General features: G+C 40.0%; 1 protein-coding gene across 3 annotated transcripts in view; it reads right to left on the bottom strand.

Moving 5' to 3' along the window:
* Positions 1–313: 313 nt before the first annotated feature.
* Positions 314–16,966, bottom strand: part of BMPR2 (bone morphogenetic protein receptor type 2) — a 170,790-nt gene continuing 154,137 nt past the window's right edge. For 2 of the 3 annotated variants that reach the window (XM_005306225.5, XM_042851746.2), the window contains exons 7-13: positions 14,848–14,962; positions 12,322–12,482; positions 10,541–10,688; positions 9,457–9,593; positions 5,818–5,990; positions 3,373–4,652; positions 314–1,137 (exon numbers count right to left, since the gene is read on the bottom strand). In XM_005306225.5, the coding sequence (XP_005306282.2) occupies positions 887–1,137; positions 3,373–4,652; positions 5,818–5,990; positions 9,457–9,593; positions 10,541–10,688; positions 12,322–12,482; positions 14,848–14,962 (2,265 nt within the window). In that variant the 3' untranslated portion in view covers positions 314–886. The remainder of the gene's footprint in view (positions 1,138–3,372; positions 4,653–5,817; positions 5,991–9,456; positions 9,594–10,540; positions 10,689–12,321; positions 12,483–14,847; positions 14,963–16,966) is intronic. The other variant, XM_065560952.1, reaches the window with a different exon arrangement.

The raw sequence follows: 16,966 nt of genomic DNA, 5'->3' as shown, positions 1-16,966 counted from the left end.
AAAAATGGCAGACTTACTTTGTTTCCTCACATTTTGTTCAACACAGTCTTGCTTTGAACTTCCCCTTCCAGTGTCATGTCTCCTATGAAGGAAACTGATTAAGATATGGAAGGTTGAAAAGAAAGGCAGCTGAAATCAGATTTTGTTTGTTCCTTTTAAAAGTCCTTTCAAGGTGGGGAAAATTCATGCATTTCCCATTATAATCTTAGAGCTCAATGGCAGCTGCTTCAAGCTGGCTATGGTGTGCAAAGTTCACTGTCATTAATGACCGACTGCCAAACTGTCAAGAAAAAAATTAACCAATACTCACAAAGAGGGGGAGAATGTGTGGCAGTTTTATAAACACACTTTCCAATAAAGCATACTGTGAACTATAGACTATTGCACATTTCAACATAACACAAGAAAAGTAGGGCGTTCAAAAGATAATACACTCTGTAACATAGAAACATACTAATTAACTTGTGCACAGAAATCAAAACATGGATACAAGACACCACTGCAGTCAAACCTGTCTTATAGTCTGCTTATGTTTTTAGTGACCTTTAGGAACTGGTCCAAACTGATTATCAGCAATACATTTTTTTGTTATTTTTTTTAAAAAAATATTTTGAGACCACATTTTTGATACACATATATATAATTCTGTGGTCAAAACCAGACAGACTTAACTTTAGCGATACTAAATAAAAGTGCAAAAACGTTCAAAAAATGAAACAAAAAATATGGAAGCATAAGCTAAAAAATTTCTGCATAGCTGAAATCTATTTAAAGCGAGTTCTTGGCAGGGGGTGCTGACAGGAGGAGAAAGCAGTTTTTTAAAATGTCTTCTGCGTGTTTGTTTCAAATAATGCAAAAATGTCATTTCGTCGGCTTTTAAAATATTTCACAGGCAGTTCACTCCTGCATCCTTAGACACCATTGTTGTGGCAGCACCTCCGTCTGCAAGGTAAACAGCAGTGTTGGATTTAGAGTGGACTGCCCTCTCGCTGCCATTGTTGTTGACCTCGCAGTCCAGTGGTTCGGTGGAGATGACCCATGTTGAAGGGCGCCACCGCTTAAGTGAATATGGAGTTTTCACACGTTTCTTGATCTTTTCTCCTGAGCCCGGTTTGCCATCTTGTGATGGGTCATCTACTGAAAATAAAAGTAGAAAATAAAATGTTACAAGAAGAGCATGCTTGAGAGTTCAAGGTGGTTACATGTACGTGTAGGCTGAAAAAAACAAATCCTGTCAAAACTAGCAATAGTGACAGGAGAGGTGACTAGTATTTATGTACAGTAGGTGCCATTAAAACAAAGGGCCAGATTCTGCTCTCCATTATTACAGTGTAAATCTGTAGTAACTCCAGTGGAGTCACTTCAGTTACCCTACGTATACACTGGTGTAAGAGAGTAGAATCTAGCCCTCAGCATTTACATTAATGTGACTTTTGTAACCATGCTATTTTTCTATTCTTGGAATGGGAGACAAAGCACTACTGCAATATTACAGGACAGTAAATGCTGAGTTTTTAAATGGTATCATTACATCATTTACCTTTTAAATTCCATTCTACCTGGCAAATAGGTTCTTACATACGTGATCACAGACAAAACCTAGCTTTTCATTTTGAGGCCAAATGTTCTATTCCAGGGGTCAGTAACCTTTCAGAAGTGGTGTGCTGAGTCTTCATCTATTCACTCTAATTTAAGGTTTTGCGTCCCAGTAACATATTTTAATGTTTTTAGAAGGTCTCTTTCTATAAGTCTATAATATATAACTAAACTATTGTTGAATGGAAAGTAACTAAGGTTTTGTTTAAGAAGCTTAATTTAAAATTAAATTAAAATGCAGAGCCCTCTGGACCGGTGGCCAAGACCTGGGCAGTGTGAGTGCCACTGAAAATCAGTCATAGGTTGCCTACCCCTGTTCTATTCTCTGATTTTCCTGAACCAGGACTTGAATCGAGGATGGTGAAACCTTTAAGACAGCTGCTTGTCACCTTTTCTGTGTTTAAATATCAGCAACTGAGATTTGACTGTAAAAAAAAAAAAAAAACCCCCGCAAACCTAACTTAATTCATTTTACTAAATGAGAACAAACTGAAGCTAGAAAAACATTCCACCAGTGAACATTCAACTGTATTTAATGAGTGCTGTGTTGCTGGTTTGCACTCTTCCTTTCCAAAAAGTATCAGTGTGTTTTACATTGCTAACTTAAACATATGCATCTCCTCAGTTTCTGCTGGGAAACCCCCCCCCATCCAAATAACTTTGCTAATATTATATTCTCTGTCTGCCTAAGCACATTCACAGCCTTCCAATCACAGTTACCTTGGCTTCTTCCAAGAACACAGGGTATTTTGGAAAAAAAAAATGTTCCCAAAGAAAGATAAACAGGCCTTTCCAATAGTCCCTTTGAAACTGAACAGAACAGGGAATAACTAATGGAGGCTATAACTAATGGAGAGCTTAGCTGTAACCTTTCATTACTTTTGCCTTGCAGGGAAAAGACAAAAAGCCCATTGTGGCTTCTTTGCTGTTGAAGCCCAAAGGGTGATTACAGTTATTCTACAGTCTATTAAAATTGTTTATATCTAAAAATATGTTGCTTTATACTACCGTTGATTAATTTCTCCAACACACACACTATTTGATGACATATTTACTATTACACTAGGATTCACACAAAGGTTTGGAGCAGTCTGTAGTTTTTCTATCTAGTCTGAATCCCCTAATGGGACATACTGATCTTCCAGGTCTCAGCCCTGGTATCTAATGCTAATCATACGTGAGAGCTGCATACCAATATTGGGTACCAAGACATCAGCTCACAGGATTAGAATATTTCAAGAAAAGTAATTTATATAACTGTAATTGTTGTTACTTACCACAATAAAATCAGATGTACTTATTCTGAAAAGCTCATAATAATATAGTAGAACCAGTCATTTAAAAATAATGGAATATGTAACTAGTTATAATAATATTTTATTTTAACAACCCTGAAATATTGGACAGGGGGCTTAGGGTCTCCAGTATACCCAGGAGAGGAACTGGGACAGCAGTAGCAGCGAAGCTCTGCAAAGAGGAAGAGGTGTAGAAGTGATTGGATTTGGAGAGTGAAAGCAGAATTGATTAGAAAGGGAACCAATTTATTCCAGAGGTGGGGGAGGGAGAAAGAACTGATATATTTTCAGGCCAGGGGCTACAAATTTAATTTAATGGGAGGAGTGAAATTACACCAATAGAAATTAAATATGCATGCAATTTGGGGGGGGTGGCTATTTGGACTTTGAGACAATACAGGTATTTTTCATCCAGCCAGATATGTTTAATTCTCAGGTAAGAAAATGTTTGGGAAATTTTTCGAATCCTGTCAACACTTACACTGCAAGCTACTGCTGTCCAAAGTATTTGTGGCCGATAGATCTAGTGAATTAGGCCTCTGTGCTCTTCTAGTCTGGGTCTGCCCAGGATATGTTGTCATTCTCTGGGTGCCAAGTGTAGTAACGTCTTGCATTGGACATGGATTACTGTTGTTGTTATTGGCGTTTGTTCGGCCATTATCCAGCGGTCGCTCTCTCCTGTCCACTAGACGATCCAAAACACCTTCATCTTGGCCAACTTGCTGCTCCCGTCTCAGTAAGGGTTCATGCTCATCGGGACTTGAGTTAATATTCAGCCGACTGTCCTCGCCACTGAACTGATTCTGCAGCATTTCCTGGGCCCTGTGTGCCACTGAACTGGTTGTCTGGCCAGATGGCACTGCACCATTGGCATATTGGGTTGTTACACCATGCGAGTTTATGCTTTGGCTCCTCCCGGCCACTCCATTCATGGTAACTGTTACCACATGAGGTTCTGCAGCATTGATAGTGTTCATCTTGGCAACTCCAGTTTCCACTTGCTTCAAGTTTGATTTGTGCTTGCCACCAAATTTCAGTCGTGGCTCCTTTGTTGAATTTTTGGTGTTTAAAGGTAGACTAGTAGGCCTCTTCGGAAGGTTCTGCTGCTTGGGTAGAGGGTAGACCTGAGTAGATGGGACATCTGGAATCAAACATGCTTGACCATTCCCAGCTTGTGTGAAGTCCTGCTGTCCTGTCACCTCTGCTGCAAGTTTGATCAGTGGGTAAAGCAAGCTGGAGCTGGTGCTGCTGAGTGGATCTGGTCCACTGAACTGTTTAAGGGAATGCTCCATTAGATTCTCATCGGAGCTCTCCTTTAGGTTCTTATCTACTTCTTTTGGATCCAGCTTGTTGGTTTCTAAATCCTCCTCTGTTAGCTGCAGACAAACAGGAGTTGGTCCAACAGGCTGCATGACATTTGTAGCATGTAGGTTTGTTTCATCTGAATAAGGCATCTCAGATATGGTAGTCATGCCAGTGCTAGGAGTGAGGCCAGTTGTGTTGGTGGTAGTTGTGTTGGTGGACAAACTGGTGACACTAGTCTCAGGGCTAGGGATGCGAGCCTGTGCTTGCTGTCGTTCATAGTTAATGGAGTTTCTGTTCTTCTCCCCTGAAGTCAATGGTGTAGTGGACAGTGAATGCTCAGAAGAAATGTTCTTCACTATACTGTCAGTGTGGTGGATTGAGTCTTCAATATAAGAGGAAGAAGAGTAATCTGGATATGGCCTGATTTTTGGCACACGCCTGTGATGTGACAGGTTGCTTTAAAAAAAAGAAAAGAAAAGAAAAAAAGTCTGACATTAAGACTTCATATATATATATATATATAAACAAACCGCCTCTCACCACTGAAGGTCTCTATTTTTCCCTTCATGTATAATTCGAAGACCAACCACTTAAGGAGTTCTGATAACACACTATAGCTTCCATGAAAAATTCTGGCTGCCATGAAATTGAACTAGTAGGGCAGCAGGTTTTATCATGGATGTTATTTATGTAACAATGCCTCTTAATTGTTTTTAAAGCCAAAAGTAAGGAATTTTGTCATCCCATTTGATGATTGCCCACTTCACTGCTGAGGCTCCACTCTAAGTGCAGTGAAGAGATCTTGGGGTGAGGGAGATGAAGAGAGCCCTGCAGAGAGGATGGAGGAAATGAAACAGGAAAAATCATGGAGTCGCAAATTATGATAAAAATCCATGATACATAATTTTAAACACAAGTTTAATAAGACAAGACACACTGTCCTGGGTATCAAGAGTATCCCCAAACAGGATCTCTAGTAGACACGAAGCATTAATAACAACTCAGCTGACTCTCCTTCCCTTTGGATCATTTACAGTCAGAAAAGGAAAATACATAGTGTCTCTCTCTGCAAATCAGAATAATTAGAAAGTCAATGCTGACCTTGTGGTTCCTTAATTGAAAAATACAGGACTGGGAATCTGAATGATTTCCTGAACTCATGTCTCTCAGCTGGCAGTGAACACACAAAGCTTTTAGCAGAAACATTTTAAACAGAAATGTTATGAATCATTTAGCAAGAGTTCCTACAGATACTTCATAATCACTTCTTTATCTTGACTATGAAAGTACAAGGCTATTTTTCAGGCAGCTATATAACTCAGTCAGAAAGTCTGATCTTCTCTCTCCAAAATACAGTTGTGTACATCATAGGTGTATTGAATTTGTGGGAATTTGGGGATCCAAAGCTACAAGGAATCAGTTAGTTGTGGATTCATACAGTAAGTTAGTGAAAAATCTACACAAAACTAGGCAAAGTCCATATACAAACTAGTTCACACACGTTCATATAAATATGCCAGTTCCCAAGAATACTCGGCTACTGTTAACATTCTAATCTCACTCCCAGGGTTATCTGTGTACTGAGGACAGCTGACTAACACCAGACTACTTCACTTCTTACCGCTCATTCTGCATGGCAGTAGACATAGGATTGACTGTTGGGCTGACTGATTTGTTCCTCTCCCAAATCATCATGAGTTCAGCCATCCTCTCTTCAGCACACTGGGCTGTCAGTCGAGCTTCAGCATCTTGGTCCCAACAATCTTCGATTGTCTCTTTAAGGGATCTCACAGCCTGCAAGAGAAACTTTGTGTAAAATTATTCTCCTTTTTATGTTGTGTTTTTAATCTACTTTCTTATGATTTATAGTAATCTGAATAAAGTGAAATACTGACTTTTAGCCATAAGGCTGGTGTACATTTTAATGAGAGAATGAAGGTAAAAATGCACAAATCTGTTCATTTAAAGTTAGTTTACACAAAAGAGTGAGCATTTACATGATGCTATAATCCTAATACCCTTTATAATGTATTACATTAAAAAAAAAAAACCATGGTCAATTATTCAAAAGTCAAGAAATGCCAGAATTATGGTTGCCTGTGCAACCTTCCTTCTGGCTCTGTTGCATATGGATTATGATAGTCTTTAATTACATGATCACATACTTTTTTTTCAACTGAGGCCCTGCCTCATTCAGTGTACAGAATGCACAGTACTCAGGAATACCATCGTTTTTATCCTCATCACTCAATTGACAGTCTGTGCTTTATTTTGCTGGACACACAATTAATGCAAGAGTACTTATTTCCTCCTGATCTCTTCCAGACTGCTCATCACTATAGGATCTGAGTACCTCACAAACATTAATGAATGTCTCTTCACTGAGAGAGAAGAAAGTGTTGTTATCCCCATTTTACAGATGGCGAAATGCAGAGAGAGACTTTCCTGAGGCAATTCCATGAGTCAGTGGCAGAGGCACGTGAGACTCTGAACATTCCGCCAGACCATGCTGCCAGGCTCCACACATAGAGGTGTGGAGCATGCACAGCCGCAGTTACAAGTGCTCCACACTTCTACTTCCCCAGGGTCATAAGTGGGGCACAGAGGAAATGAGAACAACCTTAATGGCTACCTGCTAACATTTTGACTTAAGGCTTAAATTTTCAAAAGAGCCTGTGTTTTTTAGGAGCCTAGGACCCATTTTCAAAACTGACCTCAGTATTTCAGAGCCTCTTTTGAAAATGGGATTTAGGTGTTTTTGAAAATTTTAATCTAAATTTCATGTTCAGTGTCATGCACAAAAACAGTGGCAGAGATAGACCTGAGCTCTCCTGTGACAGTCACCTGCTTTAACCACAAGACCATCCTCTTTCTTCCTGTATTTCCCTCGCTGAGCCATTAACACACCTTCCAACTTCTAGAGCAAATGAAGCAGGGAATCTACAGACTGTTTCATTCACTACACCACCCTGATTATTCCCCAGAGCACCATCCAGGGCACCAAATGAGACGGGGCCCTATGGAAAAAATAGAACGTGATCATGTAATTAGAGATTGTATCATAATTCAAGTTCAGCAAAAAAAAATGCTGCCAGTAGTAAATTTGCCAAAAAATGCATTATGTGCAACTGTAACTGTCACATATCATGCATCATTGGTGGGATTTGAACCCTGAAACTTTTGCGCAGAACACAAGGCAGTTATTCCCATGGGGTGGGGTGGTAAAGATGGACCCAGCATATGTCCCCAGCGGTCTAAGGAGTGGTCAAGAGGAGCCCAGCCCTCTCTTCCCATTCCTCCCAGGAGGTAGGGAGAGCTCTTTCCCCAACTGGTGCCCCTAGAGTGGGGAAATGGGCCAGTGGGACCATGTCTTGGGTCTGGAGGAGGTGGGGGAAATTACTAAAAAAAGCCTAGACCAGCTCTCTCCCCCCACCCCTCCGAGAGATGTTGTCTGTTCCTAGTGCTCCTACTGAAGTGTGTGTATTGCTACTGATGATTATTTTGTAAGCAGCATAGGCCCAGCATTAGATTAGAATGTACATTTTCAGTTATTATTTTGGAATGTTGCCAAAATCTTGGTGACAACACAAGAAAAATGGTAGTCACCTAAATATAGGGGCTACCAGTCCACCCTATAATAATCCTAAAGTTCTATAGTTCAGCAGAATTAGCATTTAAAATGCAAATCTGTAAATAACACAACCTGAGCATCAATAGGGTATGTCTGCACTGCAATAACACACCCGTGGCTGGCCCCATGTCAGCTGACGTGGCTTGTGGGACTCAGGCTATGGAGCTATAAAACTGCAATGCAGACATTCGGGCTGTGCCTGGAGGCCGGGCTCTGGGACCCTCCCCCACCCTGAGATCCCAGGGCCCTGCCTCTAGCCTGGACCCAAACAACTACGCTGCAGTTTTATAGCCCCATAGCCCAAGCCCCAAAAGCCTAAGTCAGCTGACACGGGCAGACCCAAAGAGTCCAATCAACATTGTGAACTGGACTAGCTACAACTGTGCCAAACTTGGTTCTTCCAAAGCTGTATTTACCAGTAATATAACATCAGTGCTGTAGTGAGAATAGTTGCAACATGGTTTTCTTGAACAACATGGATGAAACTGTGCAACTGTTTCTAGGTAGTTTCACTTTTTCAAAAACGTCAGAATGTCTTGCAATAACATTACTCCAGTAGACTGTGCCCATATCTGAAATGGTTTAAGACATGCTGACACGTGCTAGAGCAGGTTCCCTATCACCTGCAGAGCGCAGATTGTTACACGTTGACTACCAAAGCGTCTGATGGTTCAAGAAGACAAATTTCAGCCATTGAAACAATACAACTAGAAAATCACTTTTATTAAAAGCCAAATATTTAGTCCATTTTTTTTTTACCCACAATTTCTCTCACTTCTTTGACTATTTTTATATTTGTTGTGAAATAAATATGTAACTCATCACACTTTGCATTTTCTACCTTTAACAAACAGCCTAAAGATAACCCCTCAATTTACAGAGATTATTTTACCTCAATTACTAAGTAGGGAATAGTGTGCAACAGATATTCTCAGTGCTGTATGGACTCAGTGGAACAGACAAATGTTGGGAAATTTTTCTCATCTCCTAACCAGAAAACTGCCTTATTTATATTTTTTGAGAATATAAATTTTTCAAATGAAATCAAATTAATAAGCAACATGATATTTCTAAAATTTGGTAATATTTACGAAATGATCGGTGAAAGCTGTAGGCTCTGCAAATGCTGAAGAATATACATCTTGGCAAAAGAAGATATAATTTAAGAAAGTACTCAGCTTTACAATCCTTATGTTGCTTAGCTTCAATAGCAAATACTATGTAATTTTTACTAGCTAAAATTTTGGGGCATTCTTAGTTTATACAATTTCCAGATATGGAATGTCTTGATATTTCTGCCTTGTTTACGTTGAGGAAATTTGGGCACTTGGCATATAATAATAATAATAATAATAAATATAATGTACTTTTGCACCTATAATACCTAAAAATCCAGTGGTAATTACAGTATTTCTCTTTTAAAACCCCTAGTTTTAATCTGAACTGTTTTATAACAATGAATTCTTTTAAATTGAATTCAGTATTTTAAAAAGTCCAGCCTGGAGCAGCTCTAGAACTTTAAATATTAATGTCAAGTAGAAGAAAAATGGATTCAACATTTGGCTTTGAAAAGTGAGAGCATGACTTAGAAAGTTAAAAAGAAGAATTTGCTTGAGCCAGCTATCTCACCAGGCTGTTCTCCTTCCAAGCTTCTGGGAATTTTGGTCGTTGCTTCTCCCTAGATACCAGTACTTGCATATCTTCAAAAGTGGGATGGTTTCCAACTTCTGTCTGGAACGCCATCTGGTACTCTGGCACCGACTCCCCTGTTGGGAAAGAAAAACAAACAAACAAACAAAAACCCCATAATGAAATCACAGCTGTAAAAAAAAGAACAGGGAATCAAGAACTTTTACATGGGAGGAGGTGGCATGGAGGTTGCTCCCTATGACGTTTTTTCCCCTTTCTCTTAAAACAGAAATTTTAAATTAACAAAATGTAGTTGAGTTAGTTAAATATGAACAAGTCATTGTTTAGAACTGCCTTGGGAGGCACTCAAAACTTTGCCCAATTGATGGGGTGCATTGGCAACTGGCCAGGAACCTGTGGGACACATCTAATTTGTATGAAACAAAACAGATTGTATGTAACATGGGAGGGAGGCACAATCAGACTATAGGTCCCAGCATGCAATGTACAGCTGTTCCGCTATAGATGGAATACTACATGCCAGCACCTGTTAAATCCACAGGATGCACCTCAGTAATAAATACAAGAGTGGCTCTGGGCTGCATTCCCATGGGTTCCACTTTACCTGCCCATTTCCCCTTCTACCATATTACAGGCACTGAGTGAGTTTTCAGGGGATACTGGTATCGAAAGAGTTTAGCATGAAATGCTAAAGGAGTAGCTGTGAAGATCCACATTGAATCATCGCAACTTTCCATGCACACTAGAACAGGCGGTTTGAGAGAAACATGGGATGCTACATCAATTCAACAGGCTGCATGTACTGATGGTTAACAGGGCAAATGAATTATACAAGGACATGTGTTTCATCCATGTCCATTGTATTACAACTGAGTACACTGTACTAATTCCAATAAAATCCTTAACACTAGATGGCACTGAGATAATGGTGAAAAACAGTTAAGAAAAATCTATTCTGTAACACAAGTGTAATGGATTGTATTTTTAAAACGTTAGAACACAAATTTGGTTTCTGATCCATATTTTTTATTAACTTCATTATTTCAATCAATTCTTTAGTTACCTGGGAAGAGGTCTGTGCATCTCATGAAGATCTCCCAGTAGATAAGGCCTAGGGCATACATATCTACTTGTTTCAGAGCAGATTCACAGTCCCTCAAGTTCACTGCTCCTTCTAGCACTTCAGGAGCCATATAGCGGATTGTACCAACCTGTAGGAACCAACAGTTGCACTCTTAACTCACAAGGTAAAGCCTACATTTGACTCAGTTTATTACAGATCCTATTTATTATTCTTACCCTACCTTGTGTTTCCTTCTATCATTTAGAAGAAAAAGCAGTTACTTCCATTATGTATATTCTTGGACTCTAGCCTCTTATCACCAGCCTAGTCATAATAAAACCTTTCCTGCGCTATGCTGCTTCTGTTATACTTATCAAATACATGCAAAATAAATGATTATATCCCTTGTATTGTGTCCTCATATTCAAGAGGACACAGTGGAAAGCTTTGATAGAGGAATGATAATTTCACAAATAACTTCACTTTATAGCAGAGTATTGTACGATAACAGGAGAGGACCTACTTGGGAAAATAATTCATCTTCTTCACCTAGGAATGTTGGTAGGGCCTCCCCTTATTTCCTGCAGGTTCAGGGAACGTTGACAACTGTATGCCTACTCGCATGTCTATCTCCACACATATTTACTCTCACTGTGGAATAGGTAGCAAGGTCAGACCAGCCCTTCTTCGTTACCCATTGGATAGTGTTAGGTTCCACTTATGCTTGCCCTTTAAAAAGTGGTAACTTATTCTCTCTCTGCTTCTTTCTTCAGTTAGGCATTGAGTTCTGAATTTCTAGAAAATTAACATCTAAGCACTAAGCATTATTTATTTATAGTATATTATTATTATTGCTGAATTCCAAGGGAATTAGATTAACACAGTTGAACACACATTGAGAAGTGAGACTTCACTGTAAGGGAATTCAAAGTCCACTGAAATGGACTGAAGCATTCTGGGACTTTCACTCTTCTTCACTTAAAGCAGTGCTTCACTATAATTGAGTTTCCTATATTCAGATTCCACTGTATTCATGCTTCTATAAGTTACAGAAAGAAGCAGGTTCTTAAACATCCTTGCATGGGCCATCACCCCTCAATCTCCACAATCTGACCGTATAATGATGTTCAGGGGATGATGGAAGGGTCTAAATGGCTTGTAGAAAGCTGGAAGTGGGACATGGAGACTTTACTTCTATGCCACTGCTTCAAATCCAGTTCAGGGTTGGTCATGACAAAAGATTATTACCATCTGAAGGTTGTTTGGGGCCTATATGAAATGAACTGGCAATCTCAATACAAGACCTAAAGACTGTGTATCCACACCACAACAAACCCCATTGCAATTGCACCTATGTTTACAGATCTCAGCAGAGAGACAAAGGATTAAATTGGTATGGAGAGTCAATTACTCTCTGGGACCTAGCAGTGGTCTCTCCAAGTTTGGACCACAGGGCTTTGGTGGGAAAACGTTCACTGCCACTGACCTGTCAGATCTATTCTATTGAATGAGGACTTCCAACTCCAGGGCTGTCTATATGCCCTCTTTCAAAAACACTTCATTTGTTTTAAAATGTTTTATTAAAAGGGCAAAAGAATCTCATCGCCCCAATGCTATAACCCACTCTTTTCAATATCTTCCCTTCATAGAAATTGTGCAACCACTGCATTTACCCTATGACTTGAGAAGCAAGTATTTCAAGATTGCTTCCAAATTCATTTTTCTCTTGCTAGATACCATTTACAAATGCTCATCATTGTGTTTTCTTAATTCATGCTCACCTCACTAATAGCTGCATTGTCCTCCTCACCCGGACGTACCAGTCGATTTCCAGTTAATCTCATGGATAATCCAAAATCACTAATTACACATGTTCCATCATTCTTCACCAATACATTACGGCTGTTCAAGTCGCGATGGGAAATTGCAGGTTTATAATGGTCTATTTGGATAGATGGAAGTGTTCATTATTACTTGAGTAGCTCTTTTGCTTGGCAAAAGAGGAACCAAATCGTGTTTGCTTGTTTTTTATAGAACTTTTTTTTTTTTAAGGCCACTAACAATTTTCCCTGCTTATAGCGACCACTGCAACACGCTCTATTAACTACTGAAACACTGACAGGTGTTCATGATATTTTGCTATTTATATGCAATGCATTATTATATTACATGTGTCTGACGAAGTGGGTATTCACTCACGAAAGCTTATGCTCCAATACTTCTGTTAGTCTATAAGGTGCCACAGGACTCTGTCATTATTATATAATTGCAATGCATAGATCTAATAATAGTCAACAAGCTTCTTTTGATTCCAATAGATAGTTCAGCATTTTTTGGCAGTGTAGCTATAGTGTATTTAAGCATGGATCTGCTGTCACTGATCTAATGGCCAGTCCACATGAGATCACCATATTCATAGAGTCCTCATTTAAAAGAAAGCACCAGCAATTCACTATAATTAGCTTGGTGTCTGTGCAGAAATTGGACAGATGGGGGCACTTATATAAGTATACGTCTCACACTTATTCCAATGCTTGAACGCACTACAGTACTACTGAAATGGATCTCAGTTGCCCCACAGGAGAACCTCAGATTCCTCTTAAATTTACTACTCCAGTTGGACAACTGAACACACATTGGGTAAGTCTACACTGCAATTAGACACCCATGGTTGGCTTGGGCCATCAGACTTGGACTCATGGGCCTTGAACTAAAGCGTTATTTAATTGCAGTGTAGAGGTTTCAGATCAGGCTGGAGCCCAAACTCCGGGACCCTCCCACCTTGCAGGGTTCTAGAGCCTGGGCTCCAGCCAAAGCCTGAACATCTACCTTGCAATTAAACAGTCCCTTAGCCTTAGGCCCACGAGCCCAAGTCAGCTGGCACGGGCCAGCCAGAGGTTTTTAATTGCAGTATAGATGTTTTTAGCAAATTTTTGTAGATTTCACTATAAATTGTATAATATGGCTGAACAAATTAAATGTAAACCTTTCTGGAAAGGTTTATTACAGAGGCTTGGCAATGCTTTTATCATAAAATATTGTGACTATAATCTTAACAAGAATTCTTAAGTTACTACTGCTAGACAGTGGAACAATTTATATCCATTATTTGAATCAAGACTTGTTTACTACAACAGCCAAGACTATAGAGGTGATTTTGTTATGATCTGATGTTCATAGAACCACAGGAGTTTCTTAAACTCTGTGAGCTCCTTGCTGGCTTTTACAAATCGGTCTATTGCTCTCTCTCTATGGTGGTAGAAGGCTTACACAATTATAGCTGCTTACGGAGAGACCTGGATGTACATTTCAAAATGATTAAATTAAAGTGGTGGCTGCAGTTTCACTAGCATACATGAATACCAAGTATGGTAGCACCAGCCTAGTATTTAGATAGCTATTCTCCTTTATGTTTCACTGTCTTAGCAAATATCAATACTTATTTTTATGTAACCTTGCTTTTAATCTAAAATTCAGCACACTCTCAAATTCTACTAGTTACTGGTGAACGGATCTTTCTACAGCTTTTTATCTTTTCCATTTGTAACAAAAAGGCTAATACCTCACTGCCTGCCAATACTCTGTAATTTTTTACATCACACATCTCAGAATATGTCTAGTATGTAATACTTTAGTTCCCAAAATGTTAAATGAAGCATGCAAGCACAGAAGAAAAAGGCTTATATCAGTATGTTGTCTCATCTAGTGCTGTAATAAAGCATTAAAGTATATAGGTGATGTCATTTACACACCAAAAAGATATGATCTTTGTCCTGAAATAAAAAATGAAATAGTATGAAAAATAAAACTACAATAAAACAGAAGATTTAAATATTTTCCTTCCATATACATCATACCCACTCTTTTTTAAACCACATACACTACTTCAGTGACCTATATCTGAACTGCACAACATATCAGAACACTTCATTTTCTTTCATTAACATACTGTACGTTAAATTCTTTAGGTCTTTAGTAATCTGTTGCTATGATACAGCAGAATTGTGCAACTCTGCTTCTTGCTTGCCTGTTTATAGGATTCTGTAGTATCTCATTCCACATTTTCATAAAAGTGTCTACAGATCTACATCATGGTCCTGGAGTACTCAGGAGATCAGAATGTACTACAGGAAGCTCTGTGTAGTCTGTATTTTGAAACATCATCTGCTCACATGAATTAATTTCTCAAACCATGCATTTTCTCTTCGCTACTAACATTAAAAACAAAACAACAACCCCCCGCCCCCAACTACTAGCTGATATCATCCCAGTTATTGTGGTGTAAACATGTCCCTTCCTGACCATACCTCCTCGAGGTAACTCCGTGTGAAGGTATGCCAGGCCCCTGGTTACCGAATGTGCCAAACGACAGGAGCTCACCCAATCACTGGTGTGAAGACTCAAATACTTGCACAAAGAACCCTAGAAAAAGAATAAAAACAGTGCATTGAAATTTTATCACGTTGAATAACCAAATCAAAACCTTTTCAAAGGTCCACATCACACGCAGTGCTCCCTAACACCCTGATCCTGAAATTACTCATCAGTCTACCCGCATGCTATCAGTTGCTGGATCAGGGCCCAAGTTTACCTTTATCAGTGTTTGTTGCTGCTATTGGTTTTTTGGTTTAGTCAGAAAATGAAAGTAGATAAACCAAGAGAGTGCATTTATTTTTTGCAGCTGTTATAATGTTCTGAAATTCCTGATGAACAGTGCCTGAACAAAGGTAATTGAAGAAACTATGTTCAGTACAAAATGGTGGACTTTGAATGATATCAGGATTTTAGCCATAATAAGAGGTTTACTAACTTATCTCCCTGGTATTTTCCCAGTCCCAGTAGATTTAGGCTTGGTCTTCACTACCAATTGATGTTAGTATAACTATGTCACTCGGGGTGTGCAAAATCCACCCCCCTGAGCAACGCGTTCACACCAACCAAACTTGTAGTGTCGACAGCGCTACGTAGCCAGGAGGGCTTGTGCCGTTGACATAGTTACTTGAGAGGTGGAATATATACGTCGACGTAGACAGCGTCTTCACTAAGTGCTATAAGTGTAGGCAAGCCCTCAGTCAGTCAACAAACATTGCAGGGATAGAAACAGGAACATCATGATCCCCTTTCCCACTGAGAGAAGTTAAACAAGGAAATAGAGCTCCTGACAAAGCTGTGGAGGAACCCATCTGAAAGAGAAACTGAATGCTGTCATTTTGGGAATTGAAAAGATTCTAGATAGGTCTTATTTTCAAAAAGTGTCAGAAGAAAAACTCCAGTCTCTTCTATCTGGAAGATGCAAGATTCCCAGTAAAATAAGAGCCAGATCCTGCCAATCTTTACTCCCACAAGCGCTCCTTTATGCAAGTAGTCTTACTAACATTACAGTCCATTAAACCTCCCCTCCCCCCCAAAGCCCAGCCACAGGGCACCCCCCAGCCCAGACACTCATACCCTCTGCCCCCTCCCTGAGCCCAGTATGGGGTGCTCCCCCAGGCCCGACACCGGCACCCCTTCCCCTCTGAGCCCAGCCACAGGGCACATCCCCAGGCCAGACACCCACATCTCCTATCCCCAGAGTCCAGGTGCGGGGCATGCCCCAGCCCAGACAGCCACATCCCCTATCCCCAGACCTCAGCTGTGGGGTACCCCCCAGTCCAGACATGTGCAGCCCCTCCTCTTAGAGCCCAGGGATCCAGAGGGAGAAACAGCCTGATGCCGAGTCCCGGGCTTGTACGGAGTTTCCTGCACACTGCCACCTTCCTTCAGGACATGCTGGGAAATGCAGCTGCTGGGAACCCTCTAGCTCCCCCTCCTCCCAGCACTGTCTTATATTTGCAAGCTAGGGAGCTGGTCTCTGCTGGGTCCAATGTCCCCTAGTGGCAGCCAGCAGCTCTGCAGCCCCAGTTCTGTGGGGGGAAAGGAAATTCTGTGCAGAACATTAATTCTGCACAAATTCTGCATTGCACAGTGGTGCAGAATTCTCCCAGGGGTAGTATATGCATTACAATACAGTGCTTATTTACATGATTGCATACTATGTTTGCCTATAAGACCCGCTTCATTTCATACTCAGGTATATAAATAGCACAATGGCAAAAGCATATTTTTTCCACTGTCTTCATATTTGAAAATTAGCTGAACTAGTTTTACTTGATCTTTCAAGAACAATTTTTTCTCTCTCTCAGGTTAAGATCAAGTGTGGAAAATTTCAACCAGAAAATTAAGTTTTGGAAAGTGATTTGTAACAAAAAGGCTAGTACCTCACTGCCTGACAATACTCTGTAAACTTTTACATCACACACCTCAGAATCTCTCTGATATACAATCACAACACATTTTTGGCTTGTGTAAACCACTGCACCTGAGGTCTGCATGTGACTGAGCTTTTCCTGTGGGAGTTCTTGGTTTGTAGAGGTCTCTCTGCTTACA

This window comes from Chrysemys picta, chromosome 11, assembly GCF_011386835.1.
Source record: "Chrysemys picta bellii isolate R12L10 chromosome 11, ASM1138683v2, whole genome shotgun sequence".
Classification (NCBI taxonomy): Eukaryota; Metazoa; Chordata; order Testudines; family Emydidae; genus Chrysemys; species Chrysemys picta.
Note: the sequence above shows the minus strand (reverse complement) of the source record. Positions and strands in the feature narration are given on the sequence as shown.